Source organism: Chiloscyllium plagiosum, unplaced genomic scaffold, assembly GCF_037043375.1.
Source record: "Chiloscyllium plagiosum isolate Xiang-an unplaced genomic scaffold, Cpla_swu_hap1 HiC_scaffold_33, whole genome shotgun sequence".
In the NCBI taxonomy this organism is placed as follows: Eukaryota; Metazoa; Chordata; class Chondrichthyes; order Orectolobiformes; family Hemiscylliidae; genus Chiloscyllium; species Chiloscyllium plagiosum.
Window position 1 is genome coordinate 23,612,422 of NW_028270171.1, and position 17,380 is coordinate 23,629,801.

The following is a 17,380-nucleotide window of genomic DNA, read 5'->3' on the forward strand; positions in this document are numbered from 1 at the left end:
AAAGTGGAGTTGCAGGTAGATAGGGTAGTGAAGAAGGCATTTGGTATACTTTCCTTTATTGGTCAGAGTATTGAGTACAGGAGTTGGGAGGTCATGTTGCGGCTGTACAGAACATTGGTTAGGCCACTGTTGGAATATTGTGTGCAATTCTGGTCTCCTTCCTATCGGAAAGATGTTGTGAAACTTGAAAGAGTTCAGAAAAGATTTACAAGGATATTACTGTGGTTGGAAGAGGGCATAGGTTTAGAGTGAGATGGGAAAGATATAAAAGAGACCTAAGGGGCAACTTTTTCATGCAGAGGGTGGTGCGTGTGTGGAATGAGCTGCCAGAGAAAGTGGTCGAGGCTGGTAGAATTACAACATTTAAAAGGCATCTGGATGGGTAAATGAATAGGAAGCGTTTGAAGGGATATGGGCCAGGTGCTGACAGGTGGGACTAGATTGGGTTGCAATATCTGGTCGGCATGGATGAGTTGGACCGACAGGTCTGTTTTCATGCTGTACATCTCTATGACTCTAGACACATTGGAATACCGCTACTGCAAGTTCCCCTCCAAACCACTAAGCATACTGATTTAGGAATATATTGTTATTTATTGTTGCTGGGTTAAAATCCTGGAATTCTCTCCCTAAGGGCATTGTGTGTCAGCTATAGTACATGACCTGCAGCAGTTCAAGAATGCAGCTCACCACCTCCTGAAGGGCAACTAGGTAGAGCCAATAAATGCTGGCCTGCCAGGGAAATCCACACCTTATAAACGAATTTGTTTTAAACAGTGAATTGTGATGAAATCTTGTTATTCTAAACCAGGAAATCTTTTGATGTGATTCAAAGGTCTCCTTCAAATGTCAGTGAATAGCAAAAGGTGATGTATGTTCAAGTGGCACAGAAAATTATCTGCAATGTCTTCCTAACTCTCAATGTGTTGGTTCTTTTTGGGAGAGGATGTTAGGTTAAACTATGCATCAAAATGCAGCTTCCTTCAAAGAGTATTAGCAGGGCTATTTAGGTAGTGGACAGCCCTTTAACGGTCCTCCAGATGGCCGTTCCTATTACAGATCTGAACTCCTTTACAAAAATGTCATCTTATAGTAGACCTGACTAAACTAACATTTCAGTTTAAGAACCATATTTAGGTTACATTCAGAGGTCCCTTAGTGCCTGAAAGCAAAGTCATCCCAGATTTTCTGTGATTCTTTTGTGTTTGAAGCAGTTACCCTGCATCTCCACTTGTCAGATGCCAGGACACAATTTCTTCCATTTTCATAGCCTTCACTTCTGCTCCCAGCAGTCCGCTTGTCCCATGCCAAAGCATCCCTTAATTTTCTTCTAGGATAGTTGGCTACCCTGCCCAAAAGTGCCATCAAAAATCACTGTTTTCATCTTTTCTTGGGCTCTGATTTGTATTGTACATTGTAACCATTATTGTAAACATTATCTGCAGCCCTACTAGTCAGATTAATCATTTGTGTTTACTAACATGAACTCTATATTTTTAATTATTGCATTATAATCTGAGAATTACCAGTCTTTACATATAATCCAGCATCCGCAGTTCTTTTGTTTTATTTACATATAATCAATATTTTCTCTGTTAATTAGGAAACAAGAATCTATCTTTAGTACTGGACCTTCTTTCATTAATACAGATAAAGATCGGACATCTTGAGGAAATGGGCAGTATTGATTTCAAACTTCTCTACCATGGTATAATTAATATTATTGTTCTGATTGTGTCAAGAATATTTTTATTCATTTCTCCAATTTGAGAGTAATTTAGTCAGACCATCTGCTTTCTAAGACTGTTGAACCTTGCTGTCAACTTGATTTCTCAAAAGCCTACATTATAGGCAAACATGAATGACTTTCTGGTCCATCCAGTGCTCTACATACAACAGCATAGTGGTTGCATCACTCGACTAAAAATTAAGAAGACTGGACAATGGTCCAAGGACCTGAGTTCATTTAATGCCATGGCAGGTGTGGAATTTAAATTCAGTTATAGAGTCATAGAGATGTACAGCATGGAAACAGACCCTTCGGTCCAACCCATCCATGCCGACCAGATATCCCAACCCAATTTAGTCCCACCTACCAGCACCTGGCCCATATCCCTCCAAACCCTTCCTATTCATATACCCATCCAAATGCCTCTTACATGTTGCAATTGTACCAGCCTTCACCACATCCTCTGGTAGCTCATTCCGTACACGTACCACCCTCTGCGTGAAAAAGTTGCCCCTTAGGTCTCTTTTATATCTTTCCCCTCTCACCCTAAACCTATGCCCTCTAGTTCTGGACTCCCCAACCCCAGGGAAAAGACTTTGTCTATTTATCCTATCCCTGCCCCTCATAATTTTGTAAACCTCTATAAGATCACCCCTCAGCCTCCGACGCTCCAGGTTAATTAAACAAATCTGGAATAAAGTACCCAGAGACATGCAATTCTCATTTTAAAGGGTCAGTAAAGGGTTGGCTTGCTGACCAATGGTTTCCTAGGATTTTGTCCTAATGAAACTGTAACACAGGCTGTTTACATGCCAAATAACATAAGCAGCACACAATAGAGCAAAAAATGATCCAAAAGCCAACAAATCACATCTAAACGCTATAGTCCTGCCATATCTATTCATGAATGGTGATGGAGAAGTAAACAACTAACTGGAGGAGAAGGTTCTCCAAATATTGCCATCCTCAGTGATGAGGATCTGGACTAAACTGGACCAGCCATGGTATTTGCAAAGCAGGTTAGAGGCTAGGAATTCTATGGTGAGTCAGTTTACATCTCCTGATTCCCCAAAGCCTGTTCATCTTCAAGGCACAAATCAGGAGTGTAATGGCATACTTTCAGTTTCCTGAATGAATGAAACTCCAACAACTCACAAGAAGCCCAACACCATTCAGAACATAGAAGATAGAAGCAGGAGGAGGCCTATGGGCCAGTTCCGCCATTCATCATGACCATGGCTGATCATCCAACTCAATAGCCTAAACCTGCTTTCTCCCCATAACCTTTGATCCCATTTGCCCCAAGTGCTATATCTGGCCACCTCTTGAATACATTCAATGTTTTGGCATTGACTACTTCCTGTGGTAGTGAATTCCACAGGCTCACCAATCTTTGTGTAAAGAAATTATTTCTCATCTCAGTCCTAAATGGTCTACCCCAAATCCTTAGACAGTCAGCCCTGGTTCTGGACATACCCACCATCAGGAACGTCCTCTCTGCATTTACCCTATCTAGTCCTGTTAGAATTTTAAAAGTCCCTGATATTCCCCCCCCCCCCCCCCCCCTCACTTTCATCTGAGCTGCAGTGAAAACAATCCTAACCTAGTCAATTTGTCTTCATATCTCAGTCCTGTGTGGCAGTCTGTTTGATTGGGGCCCTATCGATCATCTTAGTCATTCACTCCCTTCATCATTTATGCATAATCACAGCAGTGTGTACCACCTACAATGTCCACTGCAACAATCCACCAAGCTGCCTTCATTTACCTTTCAAATCTGCTACCTCTAGCACTTTATGTACATGGATAGCATATACGGGAGAACACCAAAACTTACAAGTTTCCCTGTAGGTCATGCATCTTCCAGATTTTGAACTATATTGCTGTTCCTGTGAAGTTGCTGAGTCAATGTACTGGAACTAGCTTGTCAACATCACTGCAGTCTGAGTGGTTCATCACCACCTTCTCAACAAAAATTGGAGATGGCCAATAAATACTGGCTTTGCCAGTGACATCCACATTCTTTGAGAGAATTTAAGAAGTATACCTGAACCATGAACTAATTGGCATACGTTTAATAAATATCAGAGAGCTGAATGCCAATGGGAGAAGTAGGTTATGATTCATGGTAATTGGCCTCAATACAGGGTTTTTAGGCAGGTATATTCTTTGGATAATTTTCACCTAAACTATGATGGGACCAGTATCCTGTAGAGTGAGCTTTGAATAGTGGTGAGAAGAGTTCAAGTGATGGGAGATTTAGAAAGTTAAAAACAAAGGATAAGGCAGTAGAATAGGGTTGAGATATGAGTACATGAAACCAGAGTGTGACTGGAAGGAACAAAGCATAAAAATAAAAGTATACCAGCAAAAAAAACTAATATAAGAGATGAGGATCCAGGTGAAGGGAGATTTAGAAGGACAAACAAAGTTGGTGATAGTAAAATGCATTGATGTGAGTAAAGAAAGCAGAGTGATACAGGAAGGAATAGAGACTTTAATGATAATAATTAGAGAGTAATGTCCATACAAGGAATAGTCATAAAAATTAATTGAACTTGCTTTATTTGAAATAACAGAGCTTCCACAATAAGATAGGTTAATTAATTGCACAAATAAAGGTGAATAGTTTGGATCTAATCACCATTACAGAGACATGACCAAACCTGGGAAATAAATACTCCAGGGTACACGTTCCATAAAGAGACCACAAGACCATAAGAAATAGGAAAGAGTAGACCGTTCAAGCCCTCAAAAATGCTCTGCCATCCAATAGGATCATAGCTGTTCCAACACTCCTCATTTATATTCCTGCCCTTTCCCAATAACATTGATTCCCTGACTGATTGGGAATCAGTCAGTCTCAGTCTTAAATATGCACAACTCTGTGGCAAGGAGTTCCAAAGACTCAAACTCTCAGAAGAAATTTCTCCTTATCTTAAATTAGCGCCCCTTGGTTCTGAGACTATACTGTCTTGTCCTGGATCCTCTCATGAAGGGAGACATCCTCTCAGTGTTTACCTATCAAACACTGTAAGAATCCTACATATCTCAATGGAAGAACCTCAATCTTCTAAATTTCAATGAGTAGAGTCCTAACTTGTACAACTTTTGTTCGTAAGACAATCCCCCCATAACAGGGATCATCCTAGTGAACCTTCTTTGAACTGCATGTAATGACATTTTTTTTTAAAAGAGGAGCAAAAGCTACACACCCGGTCTGATCAACACCCTATACAGTTTCAGAAAGAGTTCCCTCCTCTTAAATTCTAACTCCCTTGAAGTAAGATCCAATATTCCATTAGCCTTCCTGATTACTTCCTGCATCTGTGTGCTAGCTTTCTATGTTTCATGCCCAAGTCTCTTTGTGTTGTAGCTTTCTGCAGTTTTTTCACCTTAAATAATACTTTGTTCTTTTGTTTTCTCTTCCAAATTGAGCAACTTTACATTTTCCCACATTACACTGCATTTGCCTACTTTTTGCTCACTTAATTAACTTGTCATCACCTCTTTGTAAGCCTTTGTATTCTTCTCGCAACATACTTTTCCACCATTTTTGTGTCATCTATAAACTTGGCTGAAGTACATTTGCTTCCTTCCTCCAAGTCATTAACATATCATAAACGTTTGCAGTCCCAGCATTGATCCCTGAGGAATCTCACAGGTCACCCACCTGAGAAAGAACCTGAAATAACTCCACAGGAGCCAGTATCTTGTCACCAAGTCACCCTTTATTCATATACCGAGAGTCCTTGACTCTGTTCCTGCTTCCTCAGAGCCAGCTCTCAGAGTTGGGAAAAACCTCTGACACTCCTGTTTCTGTCTGTCAGCTAGAGCTTCCTGATTAGACCAGATTAATAGCCCCAATCAGGTAATTCAAAATCTATGAGGTCCACCTGGCCGACTTTGTTGCAATCATTGCAATCCCCACTGTGTTTCCTGTCCATTAGCCAATTCTCTATCCATACCAATAAACTACCTGCAACACTGTGAGTTCTTCTCAGGCAGAATGGAAAACGAAGAGTAGCCCTGATATTAGGAATGAAATGAGAACGTCTGTGAAGAAGGATCTTTGCTCCAAAAATCAGGAAATAGAATCCTTGTGGTAGAGGTTGAGAATATCAAGGGGTAGAAAACATTCATGGGAGTGGTTAATAGGTTCCCTAATGCTATTTACCATTTGATAGAGCATTAAACAATAATTTATAGTAGTTTGTACCACAGCAGATGTAATCATTATGGGAAACTTTAATCTTCAGTTAGTTTTGACAAATCAAATTTCAAAGAAGGTTTTAAAATGCTTTTGTGACAGTTTCCTGGAACAATATATTATGGAACCAACTAAGGGTAAAATTACTTTAGATCTAAAATTGTGAAGAGGCCGAGTTAATTATTAATGTCATTGTAAGACGTCCACTATGAAGTCGTGATCGTAATACAATTGAGTTTCACATTAAGTTTGAAAATGATGTACTCTAATCACCATAATAATCTTCAACTTACACAGAAACAATTCATGGATATGAAGAGGGAGCTGACTCTAGTTGATTAGATAAATAGACCAAAAGATATGGCTGCAAATAAACAGTGGGAAACTATAAAAGAAACAATTCAAAATGCTCAACCAAAAACATTCCATTGACAAGCAAACTTGTGGGAAAGATCCATCCATTCTTTACTAAGGAATTTATAGATTAAATCAAGAGGTGTATAGTTTTGCAAAGAGTAATAGTAAATTGAGACTATTTTAGAAATTTAAAAAATGATCTCCCTGCTCTGGGAAAAATGTTGTGAAACTTGAAAGGGTTCAGAAAGATTTACACAGATGTTGCCAGGGTTGGCGGGTTTGAGCTATAGGGAGAGGCTGAATGGGCTGTGGCTATTTTCCCTGGAGTGTCAGAGGCTGAGGGGTGACCATTTCGAAGTTTATAAAATCATGAGAGGCATGGATAGGTTGAATAGTCAAAGTCTTTTTCCCAAGGTAGGGGAAACCAAAACTAGAGGGCATTGGTTTAAGGTGAGAGTGGAAAGATTTAAAAGGGACCCAAGGGGCAACATTTTCACACAGAGGGTGGTACTTTTATGGAATGAGCTGCCAGAGGAAGTGGTTGAGGCTAGTACAATTACAAGGTTTAAAAGGCGTCTGGATGGGAATATGAATAGGAAGCATTTAGAAGGATATCAGCCAAGTGCTTGGAAATGGGACTGTAATAATTTAAGATATCTGGTTGGCATGCATGAGTTGGACCAAAGGGTCTGTTTCTGTGCTGTACATCTGTATAACTCTATGACCATCAAATGTTGAAGAAAATAACAATAATTAGAATGGAAGTAAAATGTCAGAAATAACAACAGAGTTTATGGATTTTTTTACAAATATATCAAAGAGAAACAGAGTAGCTAAAGTAAGTGTTGATTTCTTAGAATCAGAGACAGAATAAATTATCATGGGGAATGAGGAAATGACAGAGATATTGAAAATTACTTTGTGTCTGCCTTCACAATAGAAGACACAAGCAGTATACCGGAAAAAGGGAGTAACTTAGGGGCTAATAATTGTGAGTAAATCAAAGCAATTAATATCAGCACTGTAAAAGTACTGGAGAAACTTGAGAAACTAAAATATAACAAATCCCCAGCCACATTCTATAGATCTTAACAATATGCTGTAGAGATAGTGAGTGGGCTGGCTTTGAATTTCCAAACTTCCTTAGATTCTCAAATAATTCCAGAAGATTTGAAGTTAGCAGATGTATTCAAGAAATACTAAAGAGGGAACTATAAGCCAGTCAGCCTAATATGAGTCATCAGGAAACTACTGACATCTATTATTAAAGAAGCTTGGATTGAGCATTGATCAATGGATACAAAGCAGACAGGAAGAATAAATGGGCCTTTCTCAAATTGACACGGTGTGACTGGAGCAGTACTGCATGGATCAATACAAGGATTTAGCTATTCACAATCTATATTACTGGTTTAGATGAAGGGAAAGAATGTAATGTGTTAATGTCAGTTGGAAATACAAGCTGTAAGAAGGGCACAAAGAGCTTGAAAACAGAAATATTCAGATTATGTGAGTGAGCAACAGGATTGCAATTGGAGTATATTGTGGGGAAGTGAGATTATTGAATGGCTGTTAGAGTAGAAAAGCAGATTCTGTCAAAAATATGAAAGCTTTCAGTTGTTTGTGTTCAGAAGACATGGGGGTATATTCATACAAGGAATAAAGTTAGCATGAGGTTTGGCCACTTAAAATCTGTGCTACTTATTCTTGTTGCAAAGACCAGAGGGGTTTAGCCATCCTGACAAAGATTTCTGCTTTGATCATTAACATTTCACAATAAAAATGTTCTGATTGTGATCTAATTGCAGTTTTTTTTAGGGGGGAAATGTTACTCATGCTGAAAAACTATTATATTTACTGCAGCAATAGCCACTTGAGTTCATTGTAAATGATTGAGTTGTTATTTCCTATAGGGCAAAATAAATTGAACTATTGTAATTACATTGATGTAGATGTCATGTGATAGCCATATCCATTTCCAAATGTAACTGTTTTATGTAAATCAGATATTTCAGTAACAGTGAGTACATTAGTACACTGACATTGTTATCCTTCAGCTAGATTTAATGTTAGCATAATATGCACATATTATAGCACTTAGTTAAATAAGAGAGTGACTGAATTTAAAAATTAATGCTTGTTTATGTTCTTGAAGTGAATAACTTGGCAGGAAAATGCAAAGCCTTGAGCACAGAACTCCTCCAACCTGCCTTAAACATCTTTTACTGCAGTTTGAAACAGACCTCAGGCTACAACAGAAACAGAGGTAATTAAGCAAAGCACATCTGGAGCGTTATATACTTTTAATTACTGTTTTAGTTGCAGGGTTAACAATACAAAGTCCTCTTTCTGAGTTTAGGCCTCTTGTGTAACTTGACAAAGCAACTTATAAGTGATACTTGACATGTCACGTGTCCTTTATTGCTTTGGCTCACTGGATTTGATGTTTTAGAATTTTTACAGATGTGAGAGTAAGGATTATTTATATGGCCTTTTAGTTGCACTTGGTTTCAGATTCAAAGGTTGTGAAGACTTTGAGACATATGAAAACATGAAAGATGATGCATTAATGTGTTTTGTGTCTATTAACTTTAATATCAGCCATGATCTTAATGAATGGCGGAGCAGCCTCAACAGGTCAAATGACCTACTCCTGCTTCTTTTACTGTGAAACTTGAGACACGGAGAAAACCCACCAGTTACTAGCTCAAAAACTAGAAACCCAAACTTGTAACAAACTATACTGAATATATATACATATCAATAACACAATTAATGTCACACTGTGACAAAGTGTCAGCCATGCTGTATCTGTGCCATGAGCAAAAATGATTTTCTGGCTGTTGTGCCATTAAATTGCTAGTGAGGGGCAACATCAGATTGCCAATGCTTGTCTGAATGCACAACAGACTTTGAAAAACAGGGCAAGTGCAAGGGATGCCTGTCTTTCGGCAGATATCCACTGAGTGGTGAGTTGTTCCAGGAATGGCACATGGTAAGATGGGTCAATGTTGAACAAAAGGGATACCAAGGGGGCATATAGGGGTAGTCAATGAGGTCAGTTTGGTAACATATGGAGTGAAATGTCACTAGGTCTCACTGTGATAAACCCTCCAAAAAAATTCAACACGGCTGGCACTGGCAAACTTTTTCAGAATAAGTCATAATATCGATTGCATTTAAATATTTATTTTCAGTCATTATTTTAAAAGGTAAAGACATAAATACGCATTTATAGATATATATGTGTATAATTATTGTTAATACAAGGATTTAGCTATTCACAATCTATATTACTGACTTAGATGAAGGGAAAGAATGTAATGTGTTAATTTCAGGTGGACTTCAAATATTCTCATTATTAATTATACAGTTGTATCAATGTTGCTGTCTAATTCCTCTCTGATGGAGTTGTTGGAGAAGATTTTAGAGCTGAGCTGGTCAGAGCAGTGTACTCTTGAACGTTTCCCTGATGACCTGGTTAGTTCTGTCTGGTTATTAATAGGCTCTTTAGTCCAAAGCCAGACCAATTGTAAGTCAGAGGTGAGTAGTATAGATTAATTAAAAATTCCTCAAAAATATATAAGTCTTATTTTAGAATGTGTTGTGAGATTGATTACTTAAATGTATTTTAATTTTGTGTGTGTGTTTAAAAGATTTTTTACATTTCCTACTGTTCAAATGTTTAATCATCCTTTATGTTAACAGTTAACCATGAAATTGTTGATCTAAACATTTAGAATGAAATAGGATAGAATAGAATCTTCTATGTAGATAGTTGATTGTAATAGTGTAGTTATAGATTCTGGTCTGCAGTTAGGAGCAAGCTTCTAAAGCCTATGTCTCAACTATATTGCTATCTGGTTTAAGTTGTTTTAAATAGGTAATCTTGAAGATAAATAATGTCTTAAACATTTGATGTTTTTGTATATTTTTTGGTTTTTCCTTCAATGCCTTCTTCCAGTTTTGCATAGTCCACTCTCCTCATCTCTTTCTTCACAATTACTACCTTATGCTTTTTATCCCTTTCTTCCTCTTCTCAGTCAAGATTCTTCAATACCCTCAGACTTTCACACAGTTGACCTTTTACAACTCTGCTAGTAAGTAAGCATTCAGTTACAATATTGTAATGATTGTTTGAAGTACATCAAAAATGTTGAAAAAGATCTCCTGTTTGGACTGAGCAATGAAGCAAGGCAACTGGGGAAATTTGCGCTGGAGTGAGTAGTCTTTAATAAACGTATAATTTGTTATAAATTACATTGGAAGACTTTTAACTCTCAATGCAATAAAGCTGGTCTGTGCATATACTGGGAGAAAGTGAGGACTGCAGATGCTGGAGATCAGAATCGAGACTGTGGTGCTGGAAAAGCACAGCAGATCAGGCAGCATCAAAGGAGCAGGAGAATCGAAGTTCTCGGGCATAAACTCTTCCTGTCAATACCTGCTTGTTTATGTATGCTTCTGCAAGGTGCACTTCCTGTGCCTTGTAATTATGTGAAAGTAGCCTGTTTCATGCTTTGGAGTAAGAAATAGTTTTAGTTTGTATCTTCTGGGTCCTTGTACATACTGGAGCTACCTAGATCTGCCTAGAATACTGAGGCACAAATAAGTAGAATGGATGGCTTTGAGGTATGTAGAGAAGAGGTGTTGGAAATCCTGGAAAAGGTGAAAATAGATAAGTCCCCTGGGCCTGATGGCATTTATCCTAGGATTCTCTGGGAAGCAAGGGAGGAGATTGCAGAGCCATTGGCCTTGATTTTTATGTCCTCTTTGTCTACAGGAGTAGTCCCAGAAGACTGGAGGATAGCAAATGTGGTTCCCTTGTTCAAAAAGGGGAGTAGGGATAGCCCTAGTAACTATAGGCCGGTGAGTCTCACTTCTGTTGTGGGCAAAGTCTTAGAGAGAATTGTAAGGGATAGGATTTATGCACATCTGGATAGGAATAATGTGATCAAGGATAGTCAGCATGGTTTTGTGAAGGGCAAGTCGTGCCTCACAAACCTTATTGAATTCTTTGAAAAGGTGACGAAGGAGGTTGATGAGGGGAAAGCGGTAGATGTGGTATATATGGATTTTAGTAAGGCGTTTGATAAGGTTCCCCATGGTAGGCTACTGCAGAAAATACGGAGATATGGCATTGAGGGTGAGTTGGAGGTTTGGATTAGAAATTGGCTGGATGGAAGAAGACAGAGGGTAGTAGTTGATGGCAAAGTTTCTTCATGGAGTGCCGTCACTAGCGGTGTTCCACAAGGATCTGTTTTGGGACCATTGCTGTTTGTCATTTTTATAAATGACCTGGAAGAGGGGTTAGAAGGTTGGGTGAGCAAGTTTGCGGATGATACGAAAGTCGGAGGAGTTGTTGACAGTGAGGAAGCATGTGGCAGGTTACAGCAGGATATAGAGAAGCTGCAGAGCTGGGCAGAAAGGTGGCAGATGGAATTCAATGTAGCTAAGTGCGAGGTGATTCACTTTGGGAAGAATAACAAAAAGATGGGGTACTGGGCTAATGGTCGGATACTTGGTAGTGTGGATGAGCAGAGGGATCTTGGTGTCCATGTACACAGATCTCTGAAAGTTGCCACCCAGGTAAATAGTGCGGTGAGGAAGGCATATGGCGTACTGGCTTTTATTGGTAGAGGAATTGAGTTCCGGAGTCCTGAGGTCATGATGCAGTTGTATAAGACTCTGGTACGGCCGCATCTGGAATATTGTGTGCAGTTTTGGTCGCCATACTATAGGAAGGATGTGGAGGCATTGGAACGGGTGCAGAGGAGGTTTACCAGGATGTTGCCTGGTATGGAAGGAAAATCGTATGAGGAAAGACTGAGGCACTTGGGGCTGTTTTCACTAGAGAAAAGAAGGTTTAGGGGTGACTTGATTGAGGTGTACAAGATGATTAGGGGGTTAGATAGGGTCGACAGTATGAACCTTTTCCCGCGTATTGAGTCGGGTATTACAAGGGGGCATAGCTTTAAATTAAGGGGGGGTAGATATAGGACTGATGTTAGGGGTAGGTTCTTCACTCAGCGAGTTGTTAGTTCATGGAATGCCCTGCCAGTAACAGTGGTGGACTCTCCCTCTTTATGGGCATTTAAGAGGGCATTGGATAGGTATATGGAGGATAGTGGGTTAGTGTAGTTTAGGTGGGCTTGGATCGGCGCAACATCGAGGGCCCAAGGGCCTGTACTGCGCTGTATTCTTCTATGTTCTAGATCTGTGCAGAACTAACTTCAGTTATCAGAAAACATGCAATATTAATTTCACTATCAAAGTGACTGAGGATCCACCATCTTCAGTTGTTGAAGCAGCTTGAGAGGAACTCCATTGCCTTCATTCCATCCCTGCAATTCCCATGTGACCATGCAGTTCAATGGTTGCCAACAGGGTGTCATCTCCTGGCAACATGGAGTTACACGGTTGTCTCATCTTGCCCATTCATTGCTCCACATCTTATGGATATATGTTTACCTGTACACATCGCATCTGTTCAGTGCTATGTTCCACTCCATAAGGGCTATCATTCTCTCATTGGAGGAAGCCCATGTAACAGAGAAATTGGTATGGATAGATTCCTTCATTGTATGAGTGATTAATGTCTCCGGAAATTGACAGATGTTCACACAGTTCATACTGATGCTAAAACACCTACTTGCTGATGACATTTGAGGCCCATTACTTGCATGGATAGAAATTTGGTTGATGGGGGATTCAAAACAGTGGTGATCTAACAGGTCTGCCTTGCTGAGCTCTGCACCACAACTCAGGCAAAGTGATGCTTTTACCCTCCCTTTATTAGCTGTTTTGGTAAAAATTGGTAGTTTTAAGTTCCTAGCATCTTTAAATATTCATTTTAGCAATTAGGGAAGATGACTAAAGGTAAAGGACTGCATGGATCGCAACAAGCAGGGTACTCCCTTACAGCAATGGACACACCCACGGCCGCAGCGTTGATCCCCTTGGATGCCCCTTTGGACTTACGTGCTCAGCAGAGTCTGGCTTTGGAGTGTGTCAAACTCAGAGAAAACATCGAATCAGCGATGGAGGAAATCGAACCAGGCTGGAACTGACCTCGGCCATGCTGCAAAAGCATGAGCAGGAGATGCAGTGTCTCGGGCAGCGTGTGGAGGAGTTCGTGCAGTGGACCATAGCATCGAAGACTGTGGCCGAATATTCAACGGGACAGATCCAGGCCCTGGAGAAGCAGATACAGGCCTTAGTGGAGCAAGTCGACGACCTCAAAAATTAAGGTTGAAGGAAGAATATCCATGTTATTGGGCTGCTGGAGCGAGAAGAAGTCAGTTGTTTTGAGCAATGGCTGCCCTCAATTTCATTAGTCATCCAGCATTCCCTATACCTACCAGCCTTTCCTTTCATCCTAACAGGAATATACTTTCTCTGGATTCTCATTATCTCAGTTCTGAAGGCTTCCCATTTTCAGCCATCCCTTTACCTGCGAACATCTGCCCCCAGTCAGCTTTTGAAAGTTCTTGCTTAATACCGTCAAAATTGGCCTTTCTTTAATTTAGAACTTAAGCTTTTAGATCTGATCTATCCTTTTCCATCACTATTTAAAATCTAATAGAATTATGGTCGCTGGCCCCAAAGTGCTCCCCCACTGACTCCTGTCACCTGCCCTGCCTTATTTCCCACGAGTTGGTCAAGCTTTGCACCTTCTCTAATAGATACATCCACATACTGAATCAGAAAAGTTTCTTGAACACACTTATCAAATTCCTCTCCATCTAAACCCTTAACACTATGACAGTCCCAGACTATGTTTGGAAAGTTAAAATCCCCTACCATAACCACCCTATTATTCTTACAGATAGCTGAGATCTCCTTACAAGTTTGTTTCTCAATTTCTCTCTGACTATTGGGGGATCTATAATACAATCCCAATAAGGTGATCATCCCTTTCTTATTTCTCAGTTCCACCCAAATAACTTCCCTGAATGTATTTCCGGGAATATGCCCCCTCAGTACAGCTGCAATGCTATCCCTTATCAAAACACCACACCCCCTCCTCTCTTGCCTCCCTTTCTATCCTTCCTGTAGCATTTGTATCCTGGAACATTAAGTTGCTAGTCCTGCCCATTCCTGAGTCATGTTTCTGTAATTGCTATGATATCCCAGTCCCATGTTCCTAACCATGCCCTGAGTTCATCTGCTTTCCCTGTTAGGCCCCTTGCATTGAAATAAATGCAGTTTAATTTATTAGTCCTTCCTTGTCCCTGCCTGCCCTGACTATTTGACTCACTTCTGTTCTCAATTGTACAGTCTCATATTGATCTCTTTCTTCACTATCTCCCTGGGTCCCACCCCCACCCACCTTACTAGTTTAAATCCTCCCAAGCCGCTCTATCAAATTTCCCTGCCAGTATATTAGTCCCCTTCCAATTTAAGTGCAATCTGTCCTTCTTGTACAGGTCACTTCTACCCCAAAGGAGATTCCAATGATCCGAAAATGTGAATCCTTCTCCCATACACCAGCTCCTCAGCCATGCAATCATCTGCTCTATCCTCCTATTCCTGCCCTCACTGGCTCGTAGTGCCAAGAGTAATCCAGATATTACTACTCTCGAGGACCTCCTTTTTAAATTCCTGCCAAGCTCTCTGTAATCTTCCTTCAGACTCTCGCAGAGATTATCCCAGATACTGGCTCTTCTTTGCATCTTTCGGGCTGCTGTATAGTTTAGATCTGCAAGTGGTGATTTACCAGGCAGAATGACTTATGATGCGTGGGAAAGATTGCTGTTTTATTAGCTCATCAGAAATCAAGTTCACAAATGAGTTCAGCTGCAGGCATCACAGATAAGAGCTGTATACAGGAGAGCATTGAAAATGCAGACCAAGATTTCTGATGCATTATCAAGTCTGCCAGACTGCTTCTATCATTTTCAGTGTAACATGAATAAGGCCACTCTTAATATGTCAGAGGGTGTCCTCACCAATATAGGAATGGTGACCCCACCAATACAGGAATGGTGACCTAATAAGTGACAACACTTATGGACTCAGCTTGCTGTCTGCTAAAACACTCCGAAATAAAAACAGAAAGTGTTGAAGATTCTCACCAGGTCTGGCAGCATCAAGAGTCATAGAGTCATTCAGCGTGGAAATAGCACCTTTGGCCTGCATGTCTATGCTGATCAACAAACACCAAACTACACTACTCCCATTTTACTATTCACTTCATACATTAATGATCTGGATGAAGGCACTGAAGGCATTCTGACTAAATTTGCAGATGATATAAAGATAGGTGGAGGGGCAGGTATTATTGAGGAAGTGAGGAGGCTGCAGAAAGATTTAGGAGAAAGTGAGGACTGCAGATGCTGGAGATCAGAGCTGAAAAATGTGTTACTGGAAAAGCGCAGTAGGTCAGGCAGCATCCAAGGAGCAGGAGAATCGTCGTTTCGGGCATAAGCCCTTCTTCAGGAATGAGGAAGGTGTGCCAAGCAGGCTAAGATAAAAGGTAGAAAGGTGGGACTTGGGGGAGGGGCGTTGGGAATGCGATAGGTGGAAGGAGGTTAAGGTGAGGGTGATAGGCCGGAGAGGGGGTCAGGAAGAAGATTGCAGGTCAAGAAGGCGGTGCTGAGTCCAAGGGTTGGGACTGAGATAAGGTGGGGGGAGGGGAAATGAGGAAGCTGGAGAAATCTGCATTCATCCCTTGTGGTTGCAGAAAGATTTAGACAGGTTAAGAGAGTGGGCTAAGAAGTGGGAAATGAAATACAATGCAGGAAAGTGTGAGGACAAGCACTTTGCTTGGAAGAATAGAGGCATGGACTATTTTCTAAATGGGGAGAAATTTCAATGATCTGGAGTACAAAGGGACTTGGAAGTCCTAGTCCAGGATTCTCTTAACATAAACTTGTTGGTTGAGTTGGTATTTAGGAAGGCACATGCAATGTTGTCATTCATCTCAAGAGGGTTTGAATATAAAAGTAGGGATGTACTTCTGAGGCTTTATAATAAAGTGTGGTTAGACCACACTTAGAGTATTGTAAGCAATTTTGGCCCCCATACCTCAGGAAGAATGTATTGGCCCTGGAGTGGGTCCAGAGGAGGTTCGCAAGAATGATCCCAGGAGTGAAAGACTTAATACACCTATATGAGGAACATTTGAGGACTCTTGGACTATACTCGATGAGGTTAAAAGAATGAGGGGGGATCTGATTGAAACCTACAGAATAATGAATGGCCTGGGCAGAGTGAACGTTGGACAGATGTTCCATTGGCAGGAGAGACGAGGACCCAAGGACACAACCTTAGAATAAACGGAAAACCCTTTAAAACGGAGATAATGAGAAACCTCTTTAGTCAGAGAGTGATGAATCTGTGGAATTCATTGCCACAGAGAGCTGTGGAGGCCAGGTCATTGAGTAAATTTAAAACAGATATAGATATGTTCTTGGTTGCCAAGGGGATCAAAGGTTATGGGGAGAAAGTGGGAAAATGGGGTTGAGTAACCTATCAGCCATGATGGAATTCGGAGGAGACTCGATGGGCCAAATGGCCTAATGTCTGGTCTTATGGTCTTATTTACCTGCACTTGATCCAAAGCGTACTATGTCCTGGCATTTTAAATGTTTATCCAGATGCTCCTTAAAAGTTGCATGAGTGCCATCTCTCCACCACCTCTTCGATAGCACATTCTATACTTCTACCAATCTCTGATTGAACAAATTTATACTCAGCTTTCGTGTAAACCACTTACTTCTCACCTTAAACATGTGCCTTCTAATCTTAGATACATCGGCCATGTGGAAAAGATTACCATAATCTATCCTATCCATGCTTCTTAAATTTTGTGTATGTCTCAGTCAAATACCCCCTCAGCCTCCTCTGCTCCAAGGAAAACAAACCCAGCTTATCCAGTCACATCTGTGCAGAGAGAAACATAATTACCATTTTAAGACCAGTTTGACTCTTCATCATAATGCATGGAAGTTAGTGTTTGGTTATTTAATTTTTTCATCTGGTTGAAGTGGCTGTATTTGCTTAAAACTGAGGATTCTTCCGATTTTCTGCTGTTGCTCAGGTACTAAGATGCCAGGATGTTGGACCAAACTCTATGCATA

The 17,380-nt window shown here is 40.4% G+C and overlaps 1 protein-coding gene across 1 annotated transcript in view; it reads left to right on the top strand.

The window, feature by feature from the left end:
* The window catches only part of mei1 (meiotic double-stranded break formation protein 1), a 174,931-nt gene that overhangs the window by 127,289 nt on the left and 30,262 nt on the right, over positions 1–17,380 (top strand). The window contains exons 18-20 of the mRNA XM_087978115.1: positions 1,604–1,708; positions 8,452–8,562; positions 9,670–9,839. Of these exons, the coding sequence (XP_087834241.1) occupies positions 1,604–1,708; positions 8,452–8,562; positions 9,670–9,839 (386 nt within the window). The remainder of the gene's footprint in view (positions 1–1,603; positions 1,709–8,451; positions 8,563–9,669; positions 9,840–17,380) is intronic.